Here is a 27,572-nt window from a genome sequence, read left to right on the forward strand (position 1 = left end):
GTTCAAGGTTGACATTTGCAGTGGACACCAACCAAAAGATTCTTTCTAATGGCAAGAACTTTGAAAGAGGTTCATTCATTCACAAGGAGGCGAGAGCTGCAACAGCTGTAGGGGCAATGGGCAGCCTTAATGCCAGCAAGGCAGGCTAGGATACATCCACCAAAAGGCTTTTAAAATTAGTTTAAAGCATCCTTCAGCTGAGCAGCGACCTGACAGAGCCCTGCAAAGGGAGTGAGGCAGCACAGCAGAAAGCTACTCTCCCAGGAAGTCAGGAAACCAACTCGAACACAGTAAAAAAGTGGAGAACACTGATCCATGAAGACAAATGGTTAAATGACTAAGTAATTCCTAAGGATGGAGATTTTACTCAGTTACAAGAGCCTTCATTCATCCTTGACAAAGTTCTCTACATACATCCAATTCAAAAAGTTATATGTGCAGCTGTTTCTTCTCTGGATCAGCTTTTTTTGGATCAGCCTCTATTTCAAAGTATACAGTTCAAGCCTCTACCTTACCTGCCTTTACAATAAAACAAATAAGAATCTATACAGAGGTATCTACAGCTACAAACTCCGTGACAGATGAAAGAAGGTCCTTTCTTCCACTAATCTTTTCTGTTGGGACAGAACGTATGTAGTTCCTTATGACTGTAAGAAACAAAGCACTCTTTTAAGTAATTACTGGTTATTTATACAACCAGGAAAATGAACAAACTCTGCATCCTATGAGTTGGAACAAATCAAACCCACAGAATAAATAAGGTTCTGTTTTGTGGGTTTTTTTAAGTTAGCAGCACATGTGTGTGGAAACACCTACAGAGATAGCTAGGTAATTGTAATACAGAAGGTCTGGCCAGTAGCTACAGAAGAGAGAAATAAAGTTTAAGATTATACCACATTCAGTTTAAGATTTTTTAATCCAGTTTATTAAATATTGCTTTTTGGGGACATGTTTACAACAAGCCCAAATAAATTGTTTAAGGATTCAAAGCAGTCATATTAAAATACAGCTTCAATATAAAGTTTGTCACAGTTTTACAGTATTCAAAAATGACAGACCTGCCTTAAAAAAAGACTATTACACCAAAACATAAGAAAAAACAGAAAAAACAAACAAGTTTGGCATTTTCATAATCTTTATAGTATAAAACAGAATATTAAATCTATTACCAGCAAGCTGATACTTCAATCTATTACCTAGTCTGAAGTGTCTCCCGTTAAAACACACTATACAACAGCACTATACAAAAGTCGTGGTGATACTCATTTGATGAAAGTGCATCCCTGAAAGTTTGCCAGTTTATTATAGTTAGCTCTTAAAAAAAAAAAAAAATAAAACGTCCTCTTTTAACTGAAGGCTTTTTTTATTTTTTATTATTTTTTGCGGTTTTGTCTCTCAGCCTTCTTTTAAAAGTGTCTACGGACGCCCACCAGGGGGCAGCGTAAGATTAACCATCAAATCACGAACGGCCGCAAATATTGTGCATTCACCTGGAACAGGGAAAAGAAACAGGTTAGCATCACTCCACACACAGGCCTTCACCCCAACAAGCAGGATCTGTAATGATTTTAAGGGAAGTAGCTTCGGCTTTCCCAGCAGGACAGTTCTTGTTGGTCATGAAATTGCAAGAAGCTTTTAACTTTTCATTACTTTTGAATGTCAGATTGAGTCTATGCTGGGATTTATTGTACGTGGTACTACAATCTGTATTTTTCTGTACACTATTAATTAAAAGCACTACATCTTCGAAAGAAAAAGAAACACTTTTCCAAGTCCTATTTGTATTGATTAAGAGCAGAAAGTAAACATTTCAAATGACTCAAATCTGAAACAGCTGGAAGATGTTTTCTGTCCTAAGCCTAGTTTTGGAAACATTTCTAATTCCAAGACTGGGCAAAAGTCAGAAGACTGTTTCTTTCAACCAAATTATTCTGGCTCTGCCCTTGACATCCAAATACAAAATAAAATACAAATGGACTTTTGTTTCCAACAGCTGAGATACAATACAGAGAGGAAAACCCAGCCACAGCTGTCTCAAGTTTTGAATACCAGTATTTTTTTTGACAAAATCACACATTCTGAAATAGCTTAAAAAAGTTAAAACCAGTAGAATCAAGAGGGTTTAATTAGAACAACAAAAGGTGAAGTATTAGGCAGGTGCAACTTTCATCTACTGTTTCCTGGTAAGAAAATACAATTAATAGCTTCTATCATACCGTGGTCACTGTGGGCTGAGTTTTTCCTGCACATGTCAAGAAACAGCAATGAGAAGACATTGAATTTTATTGCTGAAGGAGCAACAGTGTGAGCAAAGAGACAGGAGCAGAACCTGTTGGGATGCATTTATCCTAACTGCCAAACTAGGGGTTCCCAAGATAATTTTGGACAAGTCATTATCATACCCAAGCTACATATCTGGGCTAAATACCATCCACTGCATCACTGAAGATCAGACAATGAAAAATGCTTAGTCATGAAGTACTTTAAGACATGTCACAAGACCCTTGAGCTCCTCTCTAAAGGGCCACCTTCAGCATCTGCAGGGACTTTCATTTCCTTACCAGATTGATGTCCACTACATAATGCAGCTTGTAGACTTACAGCTCAAGTTTAACCCTATTATTTCAGAGCATTGGTTCCATCTCAGTTCATATCATTATTTCCCCCAAATAAAATATTTTTCCCATGGAGGCATAGGTAAAGCGATCTCAGAAAGCCAGTGCACTCACAATGAGTCAACATTTTACTGTTAAATACAGCAGAATGTGTTTGCCCACAGATCTGAAAAGAAAACTCTTCCAGAAGAACTTACTTTTCAGGCACTACCATTTTATTAAGAGGAAAATTAAGCTGAATACAAAATACTTTCTCACAAAGAGAGAAAGGTAAAAAGGATACAGCCAAAACGAGGCAACACTGATTATGGGTTACAATGAAAGTGCCAGTAATATACGTGCATGATGGGAAGCCCTGGTCCTTTCTGACTCAAACAGTGCAAAGTTCACTTAACCAAGCAAAACGCACTGAGTGCAACAGAAGAGCTAACACAGGTAGGAAAATCCTGGGTACAGCACAATAGCATCAGAAGAGAAAGGATACGCATCTGGGATATCCCATGTATAGAAGTCTCCCAACTATCTACATTCATCTGCTGTCTCCAATCCTCTTTCAATGGCAAAGGTATCTTGTTCTCTTTTAGCAGATATAATAATACAAGTTTTGACAGTAAGAACACAGGAAAACGCATTTCAAGTGTCCTCAGGGAAGATACTCTTTTGGCTGGGTGGTGGTGTTGGAAATAAACAATTAAATAAATAAAAAAATCCATACAGACTAGTTCTTTCATTTAGAAGTCAGAGAAATGACTACTAGGAAAGTCCTCTTCTTTGCCTGGACAAGGTCGTACTTGTGGCCACAAGCTCTTTAGATAAGCTTTTCTTTCCCTCTCTGTTCTCTGCTCCCTGTACCACAATCCCAAACTACTTCAAAACATGTGACAAACAAAAATTGTCTGTCCTGATCTCTGTAACAATCATCAGATGACATCTCACTAGGGTTACTCAAGGGCAGCTTTGGCAATTACTCCCTATGCTGCAGCACTTTGTGGAGGATTTACCTTAAAACAGAACTCAGTGCAATAACAAACAGCAAAACCAGTATCTACCCTTCCCCACGCTAGGGGAACTCAGTGGGGAAGCACCTTCCAAATGAAACACCTGAAGTTTAGTTAACTTATCTCGACACAAAAGTGTTACAAAACCAAGTTCTGTACCACATACAGAACTCCTACAGGTAAACTCACATGTTCTCAAGTCTACTTTCTCTCATATTTACTCACACTACTACTATATGTTAAACAGAAAATGCGTGTTAATTTAAATCTTTTCACAATTTTAAGAAATGTACGCATATCCACACCAATTTGAGATGAACATTGCTTATGTTCTAGCGATCAAAATAAACCATCAAGCATAGTTAAAATTACTGCATAATGACAAGTAGAATAATTATACAGAAGTAGAATTCAACCTCTGGATTCACAACTTCAATCTGTTCACTGGGTTATTGGAAAAAGACTTCTTCAGCATGTAACTACAGCAGAACTGAAAGTTATTGTTCTTATGAGCCATCTGTGTATTAACAGCCCCCAAGCCACTGCTTACAGACAACATGCTGCCCAAAGAACCTGTTACTGCTGTTCAATGTTTCAGATATTAAGAAAAAACTGAAAACCATGACAAACAAGAGGGAAATCAAAGCACATTACCCACAGTGCACTACCTAGGGGCCAGTGAACATTCAGAACAACCTATTTAGCTCAAACACTTCACAGCACGTTTGGTGGACAAAACTGTATGCGCCTCTGTTAGTGCACAGACAAAGGCGTATACCATCAGTCCAGTTACTTTTTAATCAGTCACAGCACATGGACAAGTTCCAATAACTTCTTTAACGTCCCTTTATATTCTACTGTTAAGCTCAGTAACTTAAGAATTAGCCATGAAAACTAATACTTGGCCATAGCATATTTCTTGTGACTCATTCTGGGCCCATTTGTTAAAAAGTGTGACTCCTGCTGTGCAGCAAGAGTTGGGCCAACAAGAGATGCATTTATCACTCAAGGCAGAACAGCAAAATTTAGCCTACATCATCAGTGTAACCTTCTGATATGTTGCCAGCACTTATATTAATTTACTTATTGCCTGTCACATCAGGAGTTTATAATCACTAAAGAAATATGATAGAAACCAAGAAGAATTCAGACTTAAGAGAGGTTTAGTTTGACACTGGAGATTTGTCACAGATGTCTGGGTGAAGAGAATGTATCTACTGGACATGTACAGTACCTGCTCGTGGCGAATTCAGTTCAGCAAACCTCTTTAGAATATTGCTAACCATCATTGGAGCAGCAACAGAAGAGTTCTGCTGCCTGGGAATGTCAGCCTGTTGCGTTGTACCCGAAGCCATATCATAAATAATTGGGACAATAATACTAACAACTTCCTGTGGGACTGTTGTTTTCTGTGTTAGCTGGAGCTGTGGGAAAGAACCAAAAAGTGTGTTAAACCAAATGACCACATACTCCAGTGCAACTTCTGATACAGTTAAATACTCTAGGCCTACAGACAGCATGCATTTCCACCCCCTCAGTTTTCAGATGTCGATTCTGTAACAGGAAAGTTATCAATCAGGCTATTTTCTTCTCAAAAGTACCCTACAGTGAGCACTGCCTCAGAGATGACGCTAAGGTAGATCTGTTCTAAACATCACATTCCTCCTATCTTTTCCCATCAGTGCAAATCTGTGCATTGCTTAATCTGTGTGGTTAGAGCCTCCAAGAAGAAAAACATATCCAGCAGTTGAACACTTGAAGGACCTGCAGCCCAGAGGGAACTGAAGTTTATATACTGTCAACATCTCTCCAAGAACACAAAACATGAAGAGCTGTTTCGCTTTTATAGGAGGGAGAATAGGAATACTAACTGAACTCAAAAAAGAGATGCTTCCAAATGGCAAACCAGTTTTAGCTATTACAGTTGTCAGATAGCGCATGCTTATGTTTGGCTACTAACCCATGATGATTTCAAAGACACACAGCCCACAGAATTTTGAAACAGACAGCTCTACTTACAAAAAACAACATTTTGGATTTCAGCACAACAGCAGGTGTTCCTGGAGGTGCAATTGGTGGTGCACTGGGAGGAATTGTTAAACAAAACTGCACATTCCATTTCAGCTGACTCGCCTGATCAGGGAACTGTTAAGAAACAGCAGCACAGAGAAAGATCTCACCTCAGTGACATACATGGTGATGAACTAGGGGAGTGTTAGAAAGTAGAATGTGTCTCTCTAGCTAAACTTGCAAATGCTGCCAGGTTTCAAAATGACTTGGAAAGAACTGAGCATAGCGTAAACAATACAATCAGAAAGATTCCAGCCAGCTTAATGTATGTGCCTATTATGCAGTCATGTGCCTGAGGTTTCTCAAAATCACCAGTTTAAAGGAGAAATTCTGAGAGTTTCCAGGAAGGCTAGTAGTGAAATTGAAACATCTTTATTAACACCAAGTAACATATATATAAATTTAGAGTAATGTATGTGTTTATAGAGAAAGATGCAGCACCTTTTATTTCAAAATATATTAACCAAAGTTGGGTGAACTAAACAGGAGTTAACTTACCAGCTCAAGTTTCATTATGTGTACGCAGTCCCTGAGGATATGCGTTGGAGCTCCTAGTAATTTTGTGAAGGCTATTAAGGTGTTTGCTTTAAAAGGTGGTCCTGCAACCTAAAGAAAGACACTATTTAGTACTGCCTATTTAGATAATAGCTGTATCATTAATTATGGTAACCAGCATGCACAGCTGTTCATTTTATATTCTGCAGGCCTTACATATGCCAATGAAAGTCAACAGTACTACTCAAAATAGCACCAGAGATTAAAAGTAATGCACATAAATTGAAACAGTTATGATTTGAGTACACACCCTTGTTTCAAAGAACTTCTCCAAAACTTGTAACTCCTCCGATTTCCACTGTCCTGTGTTTTCAGGTGTTACCTTCAGTTGCAAGGTCTGGTTGGTTTTGGGATTGAGAGCAACCCTGCACTTCAGTGCCTCCGTCTTAAACATAATTACACCTGGTTCATTGGAGTTTATCAACTGTAGCTGCATAAAAGGAAGCAGCACATTTATCAGTCATTTGTAAATAGCATGTACATGCACAAATTCGTGTCCAAGACTGCAGTGACTAATCTGCCCTCTTTACAGAGAGAAATATGTGATAGTTGTATACAGGTAAAATTGCCTTGCGAACGAAGCTTATGCAAGATTTGGCTTCTTTTTCTGTCACTGAATCAATGCCAAAGAAGTGAAGAGGTGCACACTGTCTGTCCCAAATCCTAAAGCAACATTCATGACTGAGTAGTTCAGTTACTGTCAACCAATACCTAATTTCACTGACACTCCTGCTAAGTAATGGCATCCACAGTAACCCTGTGGCTGCTCTAGTTAACTCCCCAATGGACATACAGCAAATACAAAGCATTTCAGTTTGTGCTTGATTTGAAAGACAGAGTACAGAAGCCTGAAGAACTCACTGAGATCATACTCACAGGTCAATATTAAAACAACCTAAATCATACCGTTTCCTGTTGTATGATCCTCTGAAGATGCCTCCTCATAATAACTGATCCAAGGAATCGCTCAAGAGGGGAGCAAAGATAGCTGCCAGCTAGTCCCGGTACAAGCCCAGGGGTAGGAGAGGGCAACAGCAGAATATTCAAGGCACTGTGGGTGAGGATTGTAGGTATGGATGCAGCCCAAGAGCGCTGAGGTAGTTTACGAGGTGGAGGCATGCTGGTTGGCATTGCTTGGGAACCTGTTGACAAGGAAAAAGGACTGTAGTAAGGAAGTATTTCAGCTGTAGCATAAGATACGTGTTAATTTGCCAACACTATACAAGCAATGAGTTATCTGGGCCCACACTTAATCCTTCCTATTTAAGAATTAGGCTGTCTAGTAATATCCAACAGATAGACAAAGAATTAGCGTTTCGACCCTCCACCCATGCAGAGAATCTCAGTAACATAAAAATCCTACTTCCTTTTCCTCTTTCTGCAAAGTGCCAGCAGATAGCAGGCTTGTACAACAAACTCAATGAGATGCAAAGATGGCTAAATCAGTCGTGCAAAAGCAGCATAACAACGCTATGATGTGAAAAGTCAGTATGGGGGTAAGCAAATAAGCTTATAATTGTTCCTATTCCAAAGAATTTTCTCTCAGTCACAGAGCTCAGTAGCTTAAGACTTGTTTCTGCAGTGCATCAAGACATATCAATCCTGCTGTATGATTCAATTATTTTTCCAGTTTGAACTAGGACAGAATAGGCTTCATTTCACTGGATATTTTACTGCACAAGGCAGTAAGGGCCATTAGGCTGATGCACAAAACTACCAAAAAGAACAGAAGCAGAAATGCTTAACATTAGTGTTTCACAGTCTTAACACTAATAAGAAAGCTTACTTGTACCAGCTCGTGGGGAATGAGAGGCATCTGGGACAGGTGAATGAAGGGAAGGGTTGGCTGGTGACATTCCAGGCATCCGTGCTGCTGGTGATGGACCAGAGACCTGAGGAGATCCTGGCCAGTTCCCTGCACGCTGACTGGGTGACATCATAGTATATGGGGAGCTTGGGTCTATTGTACCTACAGATGTTACAAAATTGTTATTATTTTTTAACAAATGACAAGGTTTTGTAACACAGAAATTTAAAAAAGGCTTACCAAAATCTGCAAAGCATGGAAGTGATATATATAAAAAAGTGATATAAAAAACCCACAAGATACAGAGTCAAGGTCTTTCTGGTTGTGTTTTTTAAAAAGTAAAATATAATTGAATGTTACAGCAAATGGGCCTGTTCAACATGTAGCAGGTTCTAAACTAAGAGGAGCTCTTGCCTATAGACCTGACCTCAACTGCTCCTTAGGCAAATGAAAGCCTCAGCTAGACCATTCCTTACCTGTTCAGTATCTTGCAGTTATTTCCTTGGAAGTAGCTTTGGTTTTGTACTCTGCTACACAGACTGATCAAAACAAGCTTCTTTAACAGTCTGTTGCACAACTACTCACTTTCTTCATTTTGACAGTTAAACTGGTGTTCTAAAATTACAGTCTGAATTGTTCATTTATTGTGATCTATGGAATGGTTTCCAATGCACTGTGATTATAACAAACAATTGCTTTGGCAGCTTTCCAAACAAACTGAAAAAAGGCAACAATCTAAAAGCATATTGCTCACATCCAGTCAAACCAGCAAGACTCTGACAATGTTTTCAAAAGGCAAACGTTTGAATTTCTAACCTGTTCCAGCAACTTTTCCAGGAAATGCAAGCAGTGAAAACACATTAACTAATCTAACAAGAGACAACGCTGATTAAAAACTGCAGCCAGTGTTCTGCTGCAAGACCACATGGAATTTCCCCACATTAGTAAGCAGGAAAGAGTGACTGACAGTCAATTTTTAAAACATTAGGAACAATTTAATGTGCTATGTAGCCAATTTGGTTACTGCTAAGGCTTAAACCCACACATATGAAAACAATGACTTAAGCTAATTACAAAACCAAAGTCTGCTCTTAAAGACTTTATTTCAAGAGGCAAATCTGCTCCCTGTCACTAATATATACACCTGCCAGTAAAAAACTCACCATGTGGGCTGGCAAAGTTAGCTGTCTGTCCCATTGTGATTCCAAGAGAGGAAGGTGAAGGAGTTGGACCAAAGGATGCTGGTGATGGTGCTCTTAAAGCTCCACTAGGTGAGCTTGCAGCATGCAAATTTCCTAATCAAAGACATTACTCAAATTAGAACAGAAAAATGGGAAATGTAATTTTTTTCTCTCGATTGCCACAGTTATCTCCTTTTTTGGGGAGATAGCAAACACGATTCACAAGAATTTGTTTTGCATTCAAAGGCTTTAGTTTGTACATGCGTAAGTGTTATATTGTCCAAACTGATTCCATACTCAAAGGAACCTTTCCAAGTTATTTGTCTTGAAGAATGGCATTTTCCCCTGCCCAGCCATTTCCCAGCTTTTATTTTCAGCTGTTGTGCATAACAGCTGGGAGCAGAAAGCTTTGGTGTTAAAAAGCTTTTCTGGAGAAGCAGGTATTTAAAATTAACAGGTTTTGATCTGAGCAAGTTGTAAGCTGTAAGAATGAAACAGCCCCAAATATTACACATTTAGAGATTACAGTTTCATGGATATTTTTGTTTGTTTTAGCTTCAAAATGTAACTTTCGAAAACACGTATGGCAAGACTTGGCTATTTTTCCACAATATAGGGTGCATTCTCTTGGCTAACTTGGAGCCAAACACAGCTCAAGTAAAAAAAAAGGGATGCACAAAGAGCTCCGTCTACATTTCCAGCACCTGATTAGCACATAAACTCTCAGCCATCTTACCTGGTGACTGTGTGTGCATCATAGATGGAGATGGCGTTACTGTGTTGTGATAGGAGGTGGGAGGTGAAGTAAGAGGGTATGCTCCCGATGCTCCTGCCTGTTTTGCAAATGGCTGAAATTGTCAACAAACAACAACAAATTTTTTACCATTCTGTACTACAACTAAAGTTAAGTATGTGCACAAGAATGCCAAAGAGAGTTGGGTCCCTGCCTAAGAAATCTTACAGGTCCATCAACATAGTAGCTTTATTCTCTACACCACCTTGCTTCAGTGCTCACTATTCTTGCAGTGCATTTTTGCAGTTTTTCCTCAAGACGTAACACCTCTACACCTCACTTCTTTTATCTGCCACCCCATAACATCAAAGCCTCCTGACTCCCTCTCCCATCATTTATTTTAAACAGTCATTTTCCCTCCCTCGGTCCTTTGCTTCTAAAGCAACAAGTCTCATGTGACCTTCTAAAGCTGCTCCTCATATGCTATTGACTATTTACACTGGAATGAGAAATAGCAAAATAAATTAATACATTTTGCCCCAAGGGGAATTCCACAGCAGAGCAGTTTTATAGTCTCCCTTTCTGTTTTTTACTGCTAATCTTTTTAGAACTTAAGTTCTTAGAAACCTGCAATTGTGAAAGGCAATAATCATCCTTTATTTTGCCTGGAGGGTACCTGTTGTTGTGGTTGCTGCAGTGGCTGCTGGGGTTGAAGCTGCGATATTAAAGAATCCATCATGTCTCCTCCAATAGGAGAAGGTGGGTTATCATCTTCATTTACAGATCGTCTTCGTGCATCCTGATTGCTGTCAACAAACATGTTCAGGAATGTCTGTGGAAAAATCACTTTTGTTAGCAATTTCCCATTTAAATTTTATTACATAAATGAGCAAAGTATTTGATGAGCTTTAATACTATGCTTATCAGCTACAGCATGTAAGAAACAGGCAGGTCTCTAGAACTAACTACTAAGGGGCATTCATTATATGCAGTATGAATAGTCTGAAAAATAGATCAGTTCATAAACAGAGCTTCTCAGTGGATATTTAAACTTAATTCCCTTTCTCTTTTAAAAAAGGGGCATCTTGCATCACCACCAACCAAGACACCTTGCTCATTAATATGAAATATCTTGTCATATACTGTTTTTGTTTTTTCCTGAAAAATAAGGAAAAGCCTACCCCCCAAAATAGCTGTTCCAGAACAACTCAGCAGTATCTAGAACCTACTGAGCTTTTGTAACAGACCTACAACTGCCCCATTTGGGTAAGAAAGTCCAGGGTGCCTCCTCCACAGTATTCTGTTGTACCCAGAGGAATTTCCCCACCCTCTTGAAATATTTCTTCATTTACCTTCCTACTTTCATTAGCTTATGCTTTCCACTGGTATCTACAATCCCCCTCCTCTTCCCATTAACCTTCCATTTGGAATTCATGAAAAAGCCTTTTAAGATAGCTACATGAAGTATCAGAGAATGAGTATTCAGTTGCAACTGTCAGAAAAAAAATTTAGCATACTATCCTGTTTCACAATGGGTGCCACTTTCCAATAGTCCTCTAAAACTAGCACTGTTACAAGCTGCCCCCAGTTCAGGTATTCTGTCAATGGGCATTTTTTCAGGAGAAACAAACCAGTAGTGTATCCAGAAGAAAAGATACAGGCTCCTGCCACACAATGGTAGAAGCCATTTTAAAAGAGAAGTTTCTGTCTAGGAAACAAAAAAAAAAGTTCCACAAAGCTCTTAACATCAGACCCATGCTTCCTGTTGGAAGCTCATTTGCTTATAATATGCCAGAAAATACAGAAACAGTCACCTTTAATCCAGGCGCAGGGTAAAATCCTTCAACTATTTTGCTGTTGTCAAAAAGACTGTATGCCCCATCACGTATTGCCACAACACCACGGCTCCGGCAGTAGATGTCGATGCAGTACATATTCCTAAACGCCAGCCTGATATGCGTGGGTGACTGTGGCAGAATGGAGAAACACTGATAGGCAGTGTTGGTGCGTTGAGTCAGACCAAGCATGGGCACAGTTGGAAGTTTGTTGATGGCATTTAATGGAGCCTGAGTGTCAAACAAAACCTGAGAGAGAAAAGATATTGAGAGATCAAGTAGCTTACTTTTAAGTAAAGTTCAGGGAAAATGGGGACATGGTGAGAGGGAATACAATTTTCCCAAGCCACCTTCTGCAAATGGGATCCATAGATAGCAACACACACATGTAATTTCAAAGAGAACAGTTTAATCCGAATTCAGCTCTTTATCATATTGCACTTTGATTGAGACAAGTTTTAAAACCTTACCTGTAACAACTGCATCACATTTGGTGTTTTATTAAACATCTCCTGGAGCTGGTGCAGAATTGTGTTGTGACAGTTACTGCAACCTGAGTTGGGGCCAACAGTTCCCAGTGAAATGTGGAATTTCTGGAGTATGAAATTCCACTGAATGCTGATCTGCAATATTAAGAACATAAAATGGTCTTGGAAACTAGAACAGCTATGAGGTTATAACAAGAAAGCTGGTCTGCTTTATTTTTTTCCTCTCATTTTTCATCAAACCTCTACAGATTCTTAATTTACCTTCCTGAGAAGTTGCTGAAGTTATGGGAAAAAAATAGTGCTGTTAGCTTTAACAACCATTTAGCTAGCTGGATTGTTGGCAACCACAAAACTGGAGAACTATTTTAGCAAGTCAAACAGAAAGAAAAAAAGCCTTTTCTGCCAAAGGCAAGATACAGAAAATTGAACTTGAGAGATTCATGCTGCAGAGAACTGATTAATGAGCTTCTGGAGGTGGACAGGTTTTCTCAGTCATATCACAAAAAATTCAGAACTAGACATGCTAACATGTAAGGAAGTCACACACAGAATCCACACTGCTACTCTAGCTACTTATTAACTGTACCAGTAAAATGCACACAGAAATACTCTTAAAAATTCAGCTTAGAATGCGAACACAAAAACCTTCCAGGAAGCAAATTTCAGGTGTGTCAGCTACTTTGCATCAGTTGCACACAAGAATATATTCTTAGTCTAACATGTGCACTTCCTCCTCTACTTTGCATTCAATGCAAGGGTGTGAGCAAGTAGCCAGTTAACTACAAAGTAATTAATAAGCTGTAAATTCAAATACTGCAGCGTAAGCTAAAGATCTAAACAAGGGAACAGCACCACTACAAAATAATGAAGGATCTTCTCTTCTGAAAGCAAAATACTACATTTAAAAGTCCTTTCTTCTAAGGCAGAATTAGGCACTCAGCTTATATATATATCCATATACCCTAGTACAGCAGTGACCAGCAGCAACACTTACCATAAGTCTCTAAGAAAAAGGCTGCCACACCAGCTTTCATCAATCAGAAGCACACAACTGTCCTTCCCACAATTTAAAGCATCTTACACAAATCCTCAAAAATTCTAAACATGTAGTAACCTAGCAAATTAGCAAGCTGGCACCCTCTCCTACTCTCTTCTACATTCATCAATATTAATTCCACAATCACATATTACAAAGACATATTTTGCAGCAGAGATCTGAGAACTCTAGCCCTACCCATTGTGTTTTCAAACATACATTTTAAGTGCACTTAAGAGTTACTTACTGAGCTCCCCTTGGTAGTTCCATAACAAATGATAAGTTTTCGGTAATTGTAGATACGAACTTCTGAAAACAGGTTTAAGTGGTTGGGTATGTCTTTGAAGAAAGGAGGCAAAAGACAGTGAGAAAAGCAGTGATCTGTAAATACATAATTTTCATAAACAGCAGGTGATTTCTGTACCTGGTAGGGACCGTGCAAACTCCAGGACGCATTCATACAGCCGAGCGATACTGTTCCAGTCATTAAGGAACGTCTCAACAACTTTGCGACCTCCAACTGGTTCAGATAACTGGTTTTCATACGTCAGGTAAACATGACGGGTTGGTCCTGCAGTGTGAGGAGATGGTAAATGCTGATTAAACTAGTGGTTCCTAAACTGTGGTATATAGTCTATGAGTGAACAGCAGCAAGTGACCAAGAAGTATATTTAAATAATAAAAGTGCATCAACTCAGCAGTCAAAGGTTTTTTTTCAGGTACACTGTGGCTTATTAGAAATCTTAGGAGCAGACAGTTGTCCAATAACTCCAAAACATTACTGGAACAGAAAATGTAAACTACAAAGAAGCAAAATGTACCAGTTTTCCTAAATAAAACTTACCTTGCTCCCGAGATGAAGTGCTATTAAGTGGACAGTTTGCAAACACCAGCTCAGCCACCCACGTGCGATTATTTCTACCTTGTAATCGGAAAGTGCAATCAAGAAGAGATCGGTCGAGAGCCTTCTGTGTTTCCTCGGTTACACCTTTACAGGGAGGAATTCTATTTATGATTAGAAAAAAAAAAAGAAAAAAAAGGCAATTAGGCACAGTACAGTTCCAAAGCTAAAAATACAACCTTCCAACATTTTCTGAAGGAGTTTCAAGTCTGGACATGAGAGAATGAACAAATCAACAGCAAAGACAGCTAGACTGCATAGAGAGATATCCTATTCCTCTTCAAGGACTGTAATAAGTGTGTTAGGAAAGCACTTTGAGCTAAGGCAAGTTTTTATATGGATCTCTTGAACTGCCCTTATCTCCTGGTGAAGTAAATGCACAATATAAAGTTTTAAACAGAGAAACAAGACAAAAAAGATTAAAAAGGCACCCTCAGCAAGTTTGCCAATGACACCAAGCTGTGTGGTTCCGCTGATATGCTGGAGGGAAGGGATGCCATCCAGAGGGACCTTGACACGCTTGTGAGGTGGGCTGATGCCAAACTCATGAAGTTTAACCATGCCAAGTGCAAGGTCCTGCACCTGGGTCAGAGCAATCCCAGGCACAGCTACAGGCTGGGCAGAGAAGAGATTTAGAGCAGCCCTGAGGAGAAGGACTTGGGGGTGTTGGTCAATGAGAAAATGAACACAAGCTGGCTTCAGTGTGCGCTTACAGCCCAGAAAGCCAACTGTATCCTGGGCTGCATCAAAAGGATTGTGACCAGCAGGTCAAAGGAGGTGATCCTGCCCCTCTACTCTACTCTCGTGAGACCTCACTTGGAGTATTGTGTGCAGTTCTGGTGTCCTCAACATAAAAAGGACATGGAACTGTTGGAACAAGTCCAGAGGAGGGCCACGAGGATGATCAGGGGACTGGAGCACCTCCCATATGAAGACAGGCTGACAAAGTTGGGGCTGTTCAGCTTGGAGAAGGCTGCATGGAGACCTCATAGCAGCCTTCCAGTATCTGAAGGGGGCCTACAGGATTGCTGGTGAGGGACTCTTCGTTAGGGACTGTAGTGATAGGACAAGGGGTAACAGATCAAAACTTAAACAGGGGAAGTTTAGATTGGATATAAGGAAGAAGTTCTTTACTGTGAGGGTGGTGAGGTACTGGAATGGGATGCCCAGGGAAGTTGTGAATGCTCCATCCCTGGCAGTGTTCAAGGCTGGGCTGGACAGAGCCTTGGGTGACATGGTTTAATGTGAGGTGTCCCTGCCCATGTCAGGGGGGGTTGGAACTAGATGATCTTAAGGTCCTTTCCAACCCTAACTATTCTGTGATTCTAAAATAAGTAAGATCTATGGCAACCTGAATTCATGAATGTTTGTCTTCTAGAACAAGCTTGTTCTAAGTGCAATGAATGACCTACCAGTTACCTTAGTACCCACTAATTTTTTCATATCCCAGATGAAATAAAGCTTAAATAAAAACATCCCACACATTTTCAAGTCCCTTTAGAATCTATTCAGAAACTTCATATTCCACACTTAACTTCAGCTCACAATTCTCAGTACTACTCTGTTCATATGCAAATTTAAAAAGGTAGGGCCTGGTGCATTTAGAGACTGATGCCTTTATATTACTATACATTTCTACAGCATGAAAGGATTAAGGTTTACTCTAGAAGTTTTTTTTGAAGTTTTGTTTTTTTGGGGGTTTTTTTATATGTTTTAAACTGACATAGTCTGTTTTACTTCATAACACAGTCCAAAGTTTAAGTGGTAAGGCTTGATGCAGGCTCAGAGAAGTGTGAAAAACTGTCTGGGTTGCAAGATCCACTGCACTGTGGTCAACAGTTGTAGATGCAATTAATGGCTGGCTGCAGCTAGCATTCCTCAGGGTTACCAGAAGCCAATACTTAACTATTTCAATAACCTACACAACGCAAAAGAATAATAAGTTTGTGGATAATGCCAAACTGAAGGGAGCACTTAACACACTGAAGAATAAGGCTTCCATTCAAAGAGACCTCAAATGGGTGGAAGAAAAAGTTAACAGGAACCCCATGAAGTTTAACAAAAATAATGCAAAGTCCTGCACTTGGGCCCAAATAACCTTGAGCAATAGCAGTGTGGGAACTGACTGGCTGGGCAGCAGCTCTGCAGAAAAGGAACTTGGGGCCCTGGCATACAGACTGAACAGGAGTCTGCAGCATGCCCCTGCAGCAACAACAGACCAATACATCCTGGGCTGTATTAGCCAGGCAATCAAGTGACTAACTCCCCTCTAGCAAGCATTTGAGATTGCTGTGCCCAGGGAGGGCACAAACACCCTTGAAGATTGGAAAACACAGCTGATCAATCCTGCTTTGAGCAGGAAGTTGGTCCAGATGATATCTTTTTTGGGATTCCTTGAATTTTCATTGGCAGCATCACATATTGGTAATTGTCAAATAACATATAGAGTGTGTAGGCCTCTGATCTGATCTAAAATAACAATTACATGTTGAAGTATCATCACCATATCTTCCTTAGCACTGCCTTGATTTTAGGATTGAGGACTGTCAGACTGTTTTCAGACCTTCCAAGTTTAAGCTAATGAAGGAAAAGAAATTATAGTTGGCTCTGTGTCTACTCTTACTTTATTTTCTCCAACACTGCTTCATATGAGACTGCAAGACACACAATTAAAAAAGACCCACAAAACAAAATCCCCCAAAACCAACAAAAAAATCCCAAACCAAAATCCTGCCTGATATTTTTTAATGTTACTCTCCAAACAATGCTTTCCTTCTCTCAAGCATATGTACAGTAATAAAATGAATACGCAGGTGCATATCCTCTTACTTTAGTAAACGTATTGCATGGCTGAAGCCATCTCCTTCTACTTGTACTCCCTGGTGAGGAATGTCCATATTAGATAACTAGGAATGAACAAGAAAAAATGTTATCCCAAGCAAAACGTCAAACAAATTAAGTTTTCAAGGATTCCCCTACCACCACCACCAGCAAGGGAGACAGATGTTTCACATCTTCAAGCATTGTAAATCCAAAAGAGAGTCTATGCAAATCTGGTATAAAGCTGTCTCCCAACCCCTTCCACGACTGTCTTTCATTCTTATTTTCCATTTTCTCTAAGTTTTTCAAGCTTTTTATGGCGCTTGGTATTAGAGAACTAGCTCTAACAAGACCAGAGGAACCAGGCTCAGCTGGTAGGGGAACTCCAAAGTGAGCAAGTTTGCTGAACAGTGGCATCTAGACAAGAGAATGGGGAGCAGTAGAGAGGAAGAAGGAAACAAGGTATCTTTTAACACATACCTCCATACGTAGCCCTATAAATGGCATATTTGTGTCACACATGGCTACAATATGAGCTAGCACTTTATTGAAGGCACACATTTCTCCCGACCGTTTTGGTTTCTTAGGCTCTATAGAACATGGATCACCAGATAGCTAGAATTAAAATAAAGACAAAGGTACTTGCACATTTGGAAAAGATACCAGAGAATAATCTCACTCATCCAAGTTTTAAATGAATCACACTCTTAACACAGTCTACTGAAAAGATCTGGTACTTCAGGATAGAAACAATTCAGTTGAAGTAATTTTAAAATTACCACCTTCCTTAAAACAGTATTTACATATCACTAACCCATGTCAGGCTGACCCCAGAAGTAACACTTATCAGCCCCTGCAAGTCTTTCAAAGACTACACCTACATGGCACAAAGCGGATGATGCAGATACCAGCACTCTGTATGCAAGCTCTTGCTACCTCTGCATAGTGCTCTGCCTTGGTTCTTTGCAACAGCTGACAACGCCTGGCATGAATTAAAAGACAATTGTTTCAAAATAGTTTCCCAACATCTGCCTAGGGAAGCAGCCCAGAGAACCAAGCTGTAATACAAGCAGGATGTAAGCCACACAAATTTTTGAAACACCACTACTAAAGCTGGTATTGATGCTCAGAACACACATTTAGCTTTCATGCTCTACAACTAGCTCAATGGCTTTTGAACCACATACCTTGCGCTTGACACCACTTTTCATTTGTTTCCCACTTTTTGTGTCTAGTACCAACTCTTCAATGTTTGGCTTAAACTGCTGTAGTAAAAGTGCAGTAGCAGGGCTGTCATCTCCTTCAGCATAGCTCACAGAGAGAAAATAGTACTTGTACTCTAGTTCTGTGGGGTTGCCAGGAACATCAAACATCTCTACAACCTATATTAAAACAAAACAACAAATTCAAATGACCTCAAGCTCAGAATATGTCTACATCAGTTCCTATCCTCTCCCTCTCAAAGAAAAGACACAAGTCTTTTTCCTGTGGCTAGGAAAAGGATCCAAGAAGAGAAAGATGATAAACTTTCAAGAAACATAAAGAGAATGGTTGCTGAGAAGGCTGCTGAGTAATTAAACTTTATGCCCCCTCCTCTCTATAAGCCTGACTCCTTAATAAACCCACTGAATGAAAGAAGGGAGGGAGAGAGGAGGGTTGAGGATTACATTGGTGACTTGGTTCCTAATGATAGTTAACAGTGCAACAGACAAACTGTCTGGCATATCCATGACTGGGAGCAAAAGACAGAAGCATTTTTCAGCTACTTACAATGTAGTACTGTGGAAGGCGAGTGAGTTTGATAAACAATTTGTGTTTGGAAAGGTTTCCCACTGGATGGCTAGCATAATTAGCTAGTTGAAGAGTTTCACTGCTCACTGTAGGCAGATGCTTTATAGACTGTTTGCAACGTTGCTGTCCAAGCCAGAACCTTGTGTTGAAAGAAAGGCATTAGTACCCTGAGGCTGTTTTAAATTATTCTAGTATACTGCTGTTTAGAGCATTAGTGTCAAATTAAGTCAGTCATATTCTAAGTCAACATCTGTCATTGCTGCACAAGTTATACACAGAAAAATCACACAGATGATTTGTGAGAAGAGTTTGTATTTTTGTATTATTATGTCCGTATCTTGTCTTCAGTTTGAGTAAAAGATAGCTGTTAACATAAGAAGAAAAGCCCTGATTTTTTTTTACTGAAAGAATACATGAATTTTTATAAACTACAATATGTAACTGCAATATAGAAAACAAAGGGACAAATTAAAACCCATGCAGATTACAGTTATTTTACAATTGGAGATCGTCAATTATTTTTTGGTATGGGAAGGAAAATCTTTGTTCCCATACCCTGGTAAGCAATACAGTAAAAAGTAACTAAAGCTGGATGTCACTTTGCATTATGTTATCAGCAAACTCATTCACCTGAGTAAGTTTGGACATGAAGAACCACATGCCAAGACACCAAATTATTCTAAAGTTTGGAACCAAACTTTGTTCTATTCGAATAGATTTTGGCTATAATGAAAGGCCAGAAAGCCTAGCTAAGCCTGAAAGGCACACAGAAATGTGTGGCTTGGTTTTTCAGTTAACCTTCCACTGAAGACAGCAATGGAAAGTGTGGGTGCTGAGCATCCCTCCACCATGACACACCATATTTATTCTTGTAGACACATTATAGCTGTCCTAAAAGACATTTCATGGATCTGTCTAGCTTCCTCAAAAACTGCAGCACTACCCAAGCAATTATCTCAAGTACATAATTTATAACAAAGGGAGGTTGATTAGTTTCTCCAGGGTGCCAGCACTTCATGCGTCATCATGCTTCTTTTAGAAGCAAAATTCTTCAAATAGAGGTTTCACCCTGCAATTAACTCAGAGTACTGGGAATTTCCAAAATGACGGAGCAGGTGGAACTTAAGTTTGCATGCAGATGCAAATTGTATTTGTATTACTTCCTACAACCTCTTTTGGGAGCCAAATGTATCTTGTGTTAAATCTCAGGGCTGTATAGAAGGACGATTAGAGCTTTAAACCAGCAAGGGCTGAAGAATTAGCAGATAAACAGATATTATTTAAATCATCCTAGGCCACTTCCTGGTTTTTCCACTATATTGTGAGAAGAGAGATGCTCTTGCTGAGAAACAAGCAGTTCATTGTAGAAATAGGATGGAATAAAGCAGATAGAAAATTAACATGAACACAAAACGAGATACCCAAAAAGCAAGTAATCTGCTACTGACTTGAAGTGAAAAGACTTCATGCTGAGTATGTGCATACCAATGCATGAGGCTATGCGGAAGGGGGCTAAATGAGGGCTATGGAATCAACTCCAAGCAAAAACAGGATTTCCACCACCCACTTACAACAGTGAGAAAGTATATGCCCTATTGTGTAAAACACAAAGCCATGGAAGCGTGATCATCCAAAATACAAATACGGTAGCTCATTTTATGAAAACGAAGTGAATCATTCAAGTCACTTACTTGAGCTGCTGGAGACAAGGAATGATACGTTTCATATCATCATTAACAGACTTCTCTATGTCATCAAGTGTCAGTTGATCTGTAAGAACAGCAAGTAAGTGAATGGTCTTAACATCTGCAGGTAAAAAAATTCTGACTTTTTTAATGTGTCTTATCTAATTTAAAAATTAATCATAGAATCATAGAACAGCCCAGGCTGGATAGGTCCTTGAAAGATCAGCTGGTCCAGCCTTTCATGGGAAAGAGAGCCTAGATGAGAGATTATCTAACACCTTGACAATCTCTAGTGATGGGAACTTTACACATCCCTGGGGAGGCTGTTCCAGTGAATTATTGTTTTCACTGTAAAGAAATTTTTATATTGAGATAAAACCTCTCCTGGTGTAACTTGTAATTGTTGCATCTTCTCTGTGCGGCTCATTGTGAAGAGAGAGATTAATACAAAACAAATTATCCATAATGCTTGTAAAACCACAGCAGTATGTTATTAGGCAAATAAACTGAAAGAACTCACTTTCCTTCTTTTTTTGAGTAATATGAAACCTGAAGTTAAGACTTCAACAGTTAACTCAAGATGTGTAAGGTCACATAATACAATCCTTAATCAGGCCCATATGAAATGACTACATTCATTAACAGCACAACCCAGGAATCCTAAGTCATAAAGAATATGCATTGCAATGATGCCTAACAATATTTAGTCTGCTGTTCTCGTAAAACATACGTAACTGAACCGGGACTCTTCAGCATAAAGATTCACTTCTCGGTTCCTTAAACTCAAATAGCTAGATGATGATCCCAATGGGATGTTCATTTGCCTTACTGTTATTTACTTACAGAACTTTTCAGATTAACAGAATTGTTCACACAAAATTACTTCAGAATGAAAGATTTTTTTTAGATATTAAATACATCTTGCTTTGCACCTACTTACCAACACCATACAGCATTAGTTGAAACATTCCAGAATGGAGATCAACAAATACATGCAGGCACTCTGATCGACCACAGGGTTCCAAAATCGGAATTACAAGAGTTGGAAGAGCCGTCTCAATGAATGCTAAACAAAAACTTATGTCAATAAGGTTACAAAAGATTCAAGCTCATCATATTAAAAATTAGTCCATTATAATCACAAAACCAGTCTGCTTTTATAGAAGCAATCTTCACTTGCACATTATTACACTGTTAGCATAAATAATACAAGTATTTCTCTGTGAAAACAGTGCTAGTATCTAACCAACAAAAGACAGAAAAAAATTGATTATTAATCATTTAATATCTTTTAACTCAAAGAGTTAAAAGATACTAAAGATATAAGATCAATTCAAATCCCAACAGTTCCAACAACAGTTTAAGCAAAGTCTCATCCAAAGCTAGCTGAAGACAATGCATGATTTGCTTTCAATTCTGAACATGTACAAGTTTTACAGTAGACAATTTTTAACCCTTCAACTCAGACTATAATGCTCTACCAGGTTTACCTATTACATTGCATTTAGAGGTATAATTATTTTACAGTTATCAATACAGAATAATTTAAAGCTGTCCTGTTAATTCTGAACACATCTCCCTTTACTTTAAATAAAAACCATGAAAAAATTCTGAAAACAAGAAACAGTAAGAAAAAAGGAAATCATTCTTAGGCACAAATAGAAATACACTTGAAACAACTTCAGTAGAAAGCACATACAGTTGTCGTTAATATTGTAGCTCTTAAGAATGGCTTTCAGCTCCTGGAGTTTTTGATGAGATCTTGCATGGACGCTGTCTATTAGGAGTTTTTCTATTGATAGGTGGTCAATCTGTAAAAAAGGAGTGCACTTGAGCAAGTTCAAATGTGATGTGTAGACTTTATGCACTAGCATGCTGGAACAAAGCTACTTCAGAATCACTACAGAAAGAAATTGCTTAGAACTGTGGTGAACAAAGTGAACTACTAGCTTGAGTATTTGGATCACTATAAAAATACAACAAACTAATATAAGATTGTGCAGCAGGCAGTAGGAGGGGTTTTTACAGTAGACTAGAAAAAAATGCAAAAGAAAAGACATTTAACTATGCTATTACCACTGCATGTGTAGACATAGTTGCTCCAGATTAAGGCTGGAGTATTTCCAATTTAGCATGCATCTGTTTATCCAGTTATAAAATAAGGAAAAAAGAACCAAGCAACCACACACCCCCAAAATGACACTATTAAAATATGTTTGCCTCTACACAAATATGTAGCTGTAATATGAAATACAACACACTAGTCTTACTCCTGCTAACAAGGTAACAGTGCAGGAAAGATGCAGCAGCAGCAGCCACTACTAAACCCAGGAGTACCTAAAGACTTGCATCTAGAGGCTGTTGCACTGTCAGTGCTGAAGTTTATGCCACCACTTATATACGCTGTAGCTTACTTGTGCAACCTAAATTAAAGCATTTGCATTTAAATCCATTCGTATGACAGTCATATTATTTACACATTTTGAATAAACAAAGCTACAGATTACTGCAAAACACTTTTCTAGTTAATATCACACTGCTTTGGAAACTTTTTAAGGTGAATTAAACTTGAATTTTATTCTAGCATGAGATAAATGCAGGAGAAGTTTACACCACAACAGAATCATGCAGAATTTCAGTACATGCTTTTGCATATAGCAGAACGATCTTGCCCTAAAGATTAGCTTTCAAATAAGGCCCTAAAAATTAAGTGTTTATACACCCACAAGAGCATTTGAACTCAGCAGCTGCTATGAGTTAAATCTTCCTCACTATCAACTACAGGTTCTATACCTATGTCCAGCTTTCAGTAGGTTAATGTATAATAACCTCCTTACACAAACACATTTATTCGTGCCACTGTTTTATATAGTATCTTAAATAAATAGAAGCAGTGTGCTATCTACATCATCACAGCTGAGATAATATTTCCAACACTAGAACAGAAGCGGAAACACCATAACTGATAGTTTTTTTAAGCTCAGAGTAAATAGTTATAAAGTTTTTGCATTCATCATATAGAGACTTGTCTGTCAGACCTGGTAAAAAGATGGGCCAAGAGGCTTAAATACAAAGTATGTACAGCAGGTGAAGGGTATCATCAGTAGAAAGTTCTGTAAAACAGGCCACATGATGTAATCTAGTTAGCAGTAGTGTAAACCCAACCTTCACCTAACACTTGTAACAAGCAAACTACATTAAGCTTTTCTGCACAAGATTTCCAAATCATAATGCAAGATTTTTGAAAATGAATAGCACTCCTGGGTTGCTGACTCTAGTGACATGGGGAAGCTGACTTTCAGAGGAAGTTTATGGAGCACCTCCAGGAAGATGGAGATTAGAGCCAGTTCTTCCCTTTTCTGTCTATAAAGCATTTCAAGCCAAACACGAACCATAAGTGAAATTTTGTTGCTGTTTCCCCCCAGCCTCAGCATTCTGTCTCTTAACTGCTATATAACGCACTGTGAAGCAGGTGTAATTTTTAAGATGAAGTAAAGGCCAATTAATGTGTAACAGCAATTTTAGGTCTCAGGATAAACACTAACCAACACAACCTAGTTGAACTGTTCACTAGAACTCTTAGAAACAGCTCTTTAAATAGAATCAAAGAGAAACAATCTGACACTGCAAAGGATTTTTATGGTTTTGATTTATAAAACTAGATGTCTACTGCAAAGCAAAGCTTTACCTTCATGGCTCTTTCCATCAGTTTGGAATCACAGGCTGGCAGTGGAGGCTCATGAGATATTTGTAAGGGTTTTGAGACATCAGTTTCATCAATCTTAATAGTGACTTTATGAACAGATGCAGTCCCTGTTTTCCTTCCAAGCACCTGTTGACTTAAATTAAAGAGAATAATTAAACCATGTAACTGAAACAGTAGAAAATATGTTTTCCAGTAGCTGATACTTGATTTTGAGAATTCTGGTTAAAAATGAGACAGAACTGAAAAAAAAACGAAATTTGTTTAATTTTATGTTTTAATGAAGAACTGCTGGTAAGCTATAGCCACGTAAAGAAGTTTTAGGTGGCTGCAAATTAAATAGTCAGAAGAGCATTTGGATTGTGTTTTTTCTAGATTTTATCAAGAGCAAGTCAAGCCATAGTAAAAGACTGACAAAGAACTAATTAATTTAGAAGTTTGTGTAAATATAAGCCGAGTTGTAACTGTATCAATTTTTCTCCTGTACATTAATGTACATCACTCACTTCTCTGAAAGTCAAGCAACATGTTTAGGTACTTAATTACAAAATTTAGGATTCTCACATCAAAAATAAAGTGTATTTCTGAAATTTATGGCTCAAGCTTAGTAAATGAAAACCCTCCTTTTATTCAATTTGCTTGCTAACAGCCCTTTTAAAATCAACTTACTTCCAAACAGAGAGAGAAAGACATTTCCCTGCATGATACCGCTCCACTTGCACAAGGTCGCCCCAGCGCTCCCGAATCAGCATTAGTGTTTGTGAATGCAAGACTTCCAACTGAAGTGCTAAGCAGAAGGAGTCTAATGAACTGTGTTAAGAAAGTAAGACTTCCCAAAGGTCTGTACACTACATAAATCCATTTGTAACAAAAATGGACAGCAGCCATTGTGGAGAAGGACTTGGGGGTGTTGGCCAACATGAAGCTCAACATGAGCCAGCAGTATGTGCTCGCAGCTCAGAGAAGAAAGCCAACTGTATGCTGGGCTGCATCAAAAGAAGCGTGACCAGCAAGTCAAAAATGGTGATCCTGCCCCTCTACTCTGCTCTCGGGAGACCCTACTTGGGAGTACTGTGTACAGTTCTGGTGTCCCAAAATAAGAAGGACATGGAGCTGCTGGAACAAGTCCAGAGAAGGGCTGAAGCACCTCCTTTATGAAGACAGGCTGAGAGAGTTGGCACTGTTCAGCCTGGAGAATGCTGTATGGAAAGCTCATAGGAGCCTTCCAGTATCTGAAGGGGGCCTACAAGAATGCTGGAGAAGGACTCTTCATTAGGGACTGCAGCGATAGGACAAAGGGGAATGGGTTTAAACTTAAACAGGGGAAGTTGAGGTTAGATATAAGGAAGAAGTTCTTTACTATGAGGGTGGTGAGGCACTGGAACAGGTTGCCCAAAGAAGTGGAAAGCACTCCATCCCTGTCACTGTTCAAGGCCAGGCTGGACAGGGCCTCAGGTGACACAGTCTAGTGTGAAGTGTCCCTGCCTATGGCCAGGGGCTTGGAACCAGATGATCTTTATGTCCTTTCCAACCCTAGCCATTCCATATATGTCAGACAGGATGCTGCCTGAAAACACACTGAAGTACTTATTCAGAGATGCTAATCCAGAGATAAAGACATGTAAACATCAAATCTCTTATCTAGGGCAGGGTGTTAGACAAGAGTGTTACAATAGTTTTGTTTCATAGGTTTTAGCTCTGATAATCTTTTAGGGAAAGGAAGATTGCTAACAAAGAAATTTAATTCACTCTATAGCTACCACTAACCCCATCTCCCATGGTCACCCTAGAATAACATGATTTCCATTTCACTGAAAATAATATGCCAAAAAATATGCCCTTTGCACGTAGCAAATAACTTCCTGCACATGCTGCATCTCACATTTTTCACACAGGTGCAATACAGTTAGCACATCATCATCACCTCTGTGCAGCTCTTGGCAGCAAGAACTGTCAGCTCCCATGCCCTTGCAGTCAGTACTGAACTCTGTCTCTGAATTAAGCACATTCAGTCAGCTGCTGCTGGACTGACTTACCACAGCCTGCTGTCCTGAGTACCAAACCTCTACCTTTGTTGATTTAAGTGTGTGAAATCAAATTTTACATGCTGGCACCTGAGCATAACTGTTTCCAAGGCTATCATTTTTGCTCCACATCCAGACGTTTCCCCCTAGCTTAATGGGAATCCATTTTCTTGCCTTCCAGGTACTAGGAAGAGCGAGGCTACATTAAAAGGCTTATTCAGAAGCAACTTTCAGAAGGATACGCAGACAGTTGTACATGTCCTGAAGTGGCTTTTCATCAGCAAACAGCCTTGACTGGACCAACTGATGGATGAAGTTGATCTGCATGCTGTGAACCAAGGCTCGACCATCTTTCATGAATTTAAAAAAAGGTAAATCAACAAACCAAAACCATTAGACATCAGGAAACTAGGCTTAAATGAATTAATAAATTAAAAAGTAAAAACCATAACAATTTCCATACCAGAATTTCTAATAAATTAACAAAATCCTTGGTTTACTCTAGAAATTTCAGACTACAACACTAACAGTCTACCTTTGTTAAGGTATTAAAAGCATATAGAGCAATGTTAAAACAAGAACAGCATATACAGCCTTATTATCTAAGTTGTGACATGCAAAAAACCCAGTATAAGCAAGACTTATACAACATCAGAGATGCACATCATGTTGAAAACATGTTAACAATTGAATTTTTTTTTTTTACCACCAGTTTCCTTGTCTTCAACCAAGATTTCCAGTTTGAGAAGGCGCCAGGGGATGTCAGGGTCATCACCCATCACTGTCAAGGTGGCCTCAAACTCACCCTCAACTCGGAACTTCACACGGCCATTGGCTAAGGAAGAAAATAATGCTTTATTTCACTCAGTCTCTTAAGATCAAAGAATCACAGAATGGTTTGAGTTGGAAGGGACCTTAAAGATCATCTAGTTCCAACCCCCTGCCATGGGCAGGAACACCTTCCACTAGCGCAGTTTGCTCAAAACCCTGTCCAACCTGGCCTTGAGATGCCTCAAAACATCACTGTGGTAGTTTCTGACACTCACAATGGATTACTGCCCTATGGTTTCTGCTCTGTTGCACCTGTTTCTGTGCATCTCTGAAGATTTCACAGTTGCTTCTGCATCAGAATAAGTGTCAATAGGCAGCACAGACACATGTACCGAACCATCCTGAACAGCAGTACTTTAGTAACAATAACTTGATAACACTTGTGCTACTGTAAGACAGAGTAACACTGGGCTGAGTACCAGCCTGACAAGTTACACAAACAAAATGTCTGGCTTAATTTTTACAATTCTTTGCTACATCAATAATGAATACTTTAAGC

At 39.1% G+C, this 27,572-nt stretch overlaps 1 protein-coding gene across 2 annotated transcripts in view; it reads right to left on the minus strand.

Annotated features, from left to right (window-relative positions):
* Positions 1-902: 902 nt before the first annotated feature.
* The window catches only part of MED14 (mediator complex subunit 14), a 37,748-nt gene continuing 11,078 nt past the window's right edge, over positions 903-27,572 (minus strand). The window contains exons 6-31 of one of the 2 annotated variants that reach the window (XM_031051249.2): positions 26,949-27,077; positions 26,485-26,592; positions 24,888-25,020; positions 24,204-24,354; positions 22,215-22,326; positions 21,456-21,581; positions 20,522-20,600; positions 18,810-18,969; positions 18,227-18,421; positions 17,520-17,654; positions 17,049-17,125; positions 14,163-14,323; positions 13,743-13,889; positions 13,566-13,657; positions 12,265-12,417; positions 11,774-12,043; positions 10,636-10,791; positions 9,963-10,074; positions 9,209-9,340; positions 8,031-8,207; positions 7,145-7,380; positions 6,489-6,668; positions 6,182-6,289; positions 5,633-5,758; positions 4,848-5,037; positions 903-1,490 (exon numbers count right to left, since the gene is read on the minus strand). In XM_031051249.2, the coding sequence (XP_030907109.2) occupies positions 1,417-1,490; positions 4,848-5,037; positions 5,633-5,758; positions 6,182-6,289; positions 6,489-6,668; positions 7,145-7,380; positions 8,031-8,207; positions 9,209-9,340; positions 9,963-10,074; positions 10,636-10,791; positions 11,774-12,043; positions 12,265-12,417; positions 13,566-13,657; positions 13,743-13,889; positions 14,163-14,323; positions 17,049-17,125; positions 17,520-17,654; positions 18,227-18,421; positions 18,810-18,969; positions 20,522-20,600; positions 21,456-21,581; positions 22,215-22,326; positions 24,204-24,354; positions 24,888-25,020; positions 26,485-26,592; positions 26,949-27,077 (3,719 nt within the window). In that variant the 3' untranslated portion in view covers positions 903-1,416. Of the gene's footprint in view, positions 1,491-4,847; positions 5,038-5,632; positions 5,759-6,181; positions 6,290-6,488; positions 6,669-7,144; positions 7,381-8,024; positions 8,208-9,208; positions 9,341-9,962; positions 10,075-10,635; positions 10,792-11,773; positions 12,044-12,264; positions 12,418-13,565; positions 13,658-13,742; positions 13,890-14,162; positions 14,324-17,048; positions 17,126-17,519; positions 17,655-18,226; positions 18,422-18,809; positions 18,970-20,521; positions 20,601-21,455; positions 21,582-22,214; positions 22,327-24,203; positions 24,355-24,887; positions 25,021-26,484; positions 26,593-26,948; positions 27,078-27,572 lie in introns of both variants that reach the window. The other variant, XM_005151728.3, reaches the window with a different exon arrangement.

Source organism: Melopsittacus undulatus, chromosome 2 (genome assembly GCF_012275295.1).
Source record: "Melopsittacus undulatus isolate bMelUnd1 chromosome 2, bMelUnd1.mat.Z, whole genome shotgun sequence".
Lineage (NCBI taxonomy): Eukaryota > Metazoa > Chordata > Aves > Psittaciformes > Psittaculidae > Melopsittacus > Melopsittacus undulatus.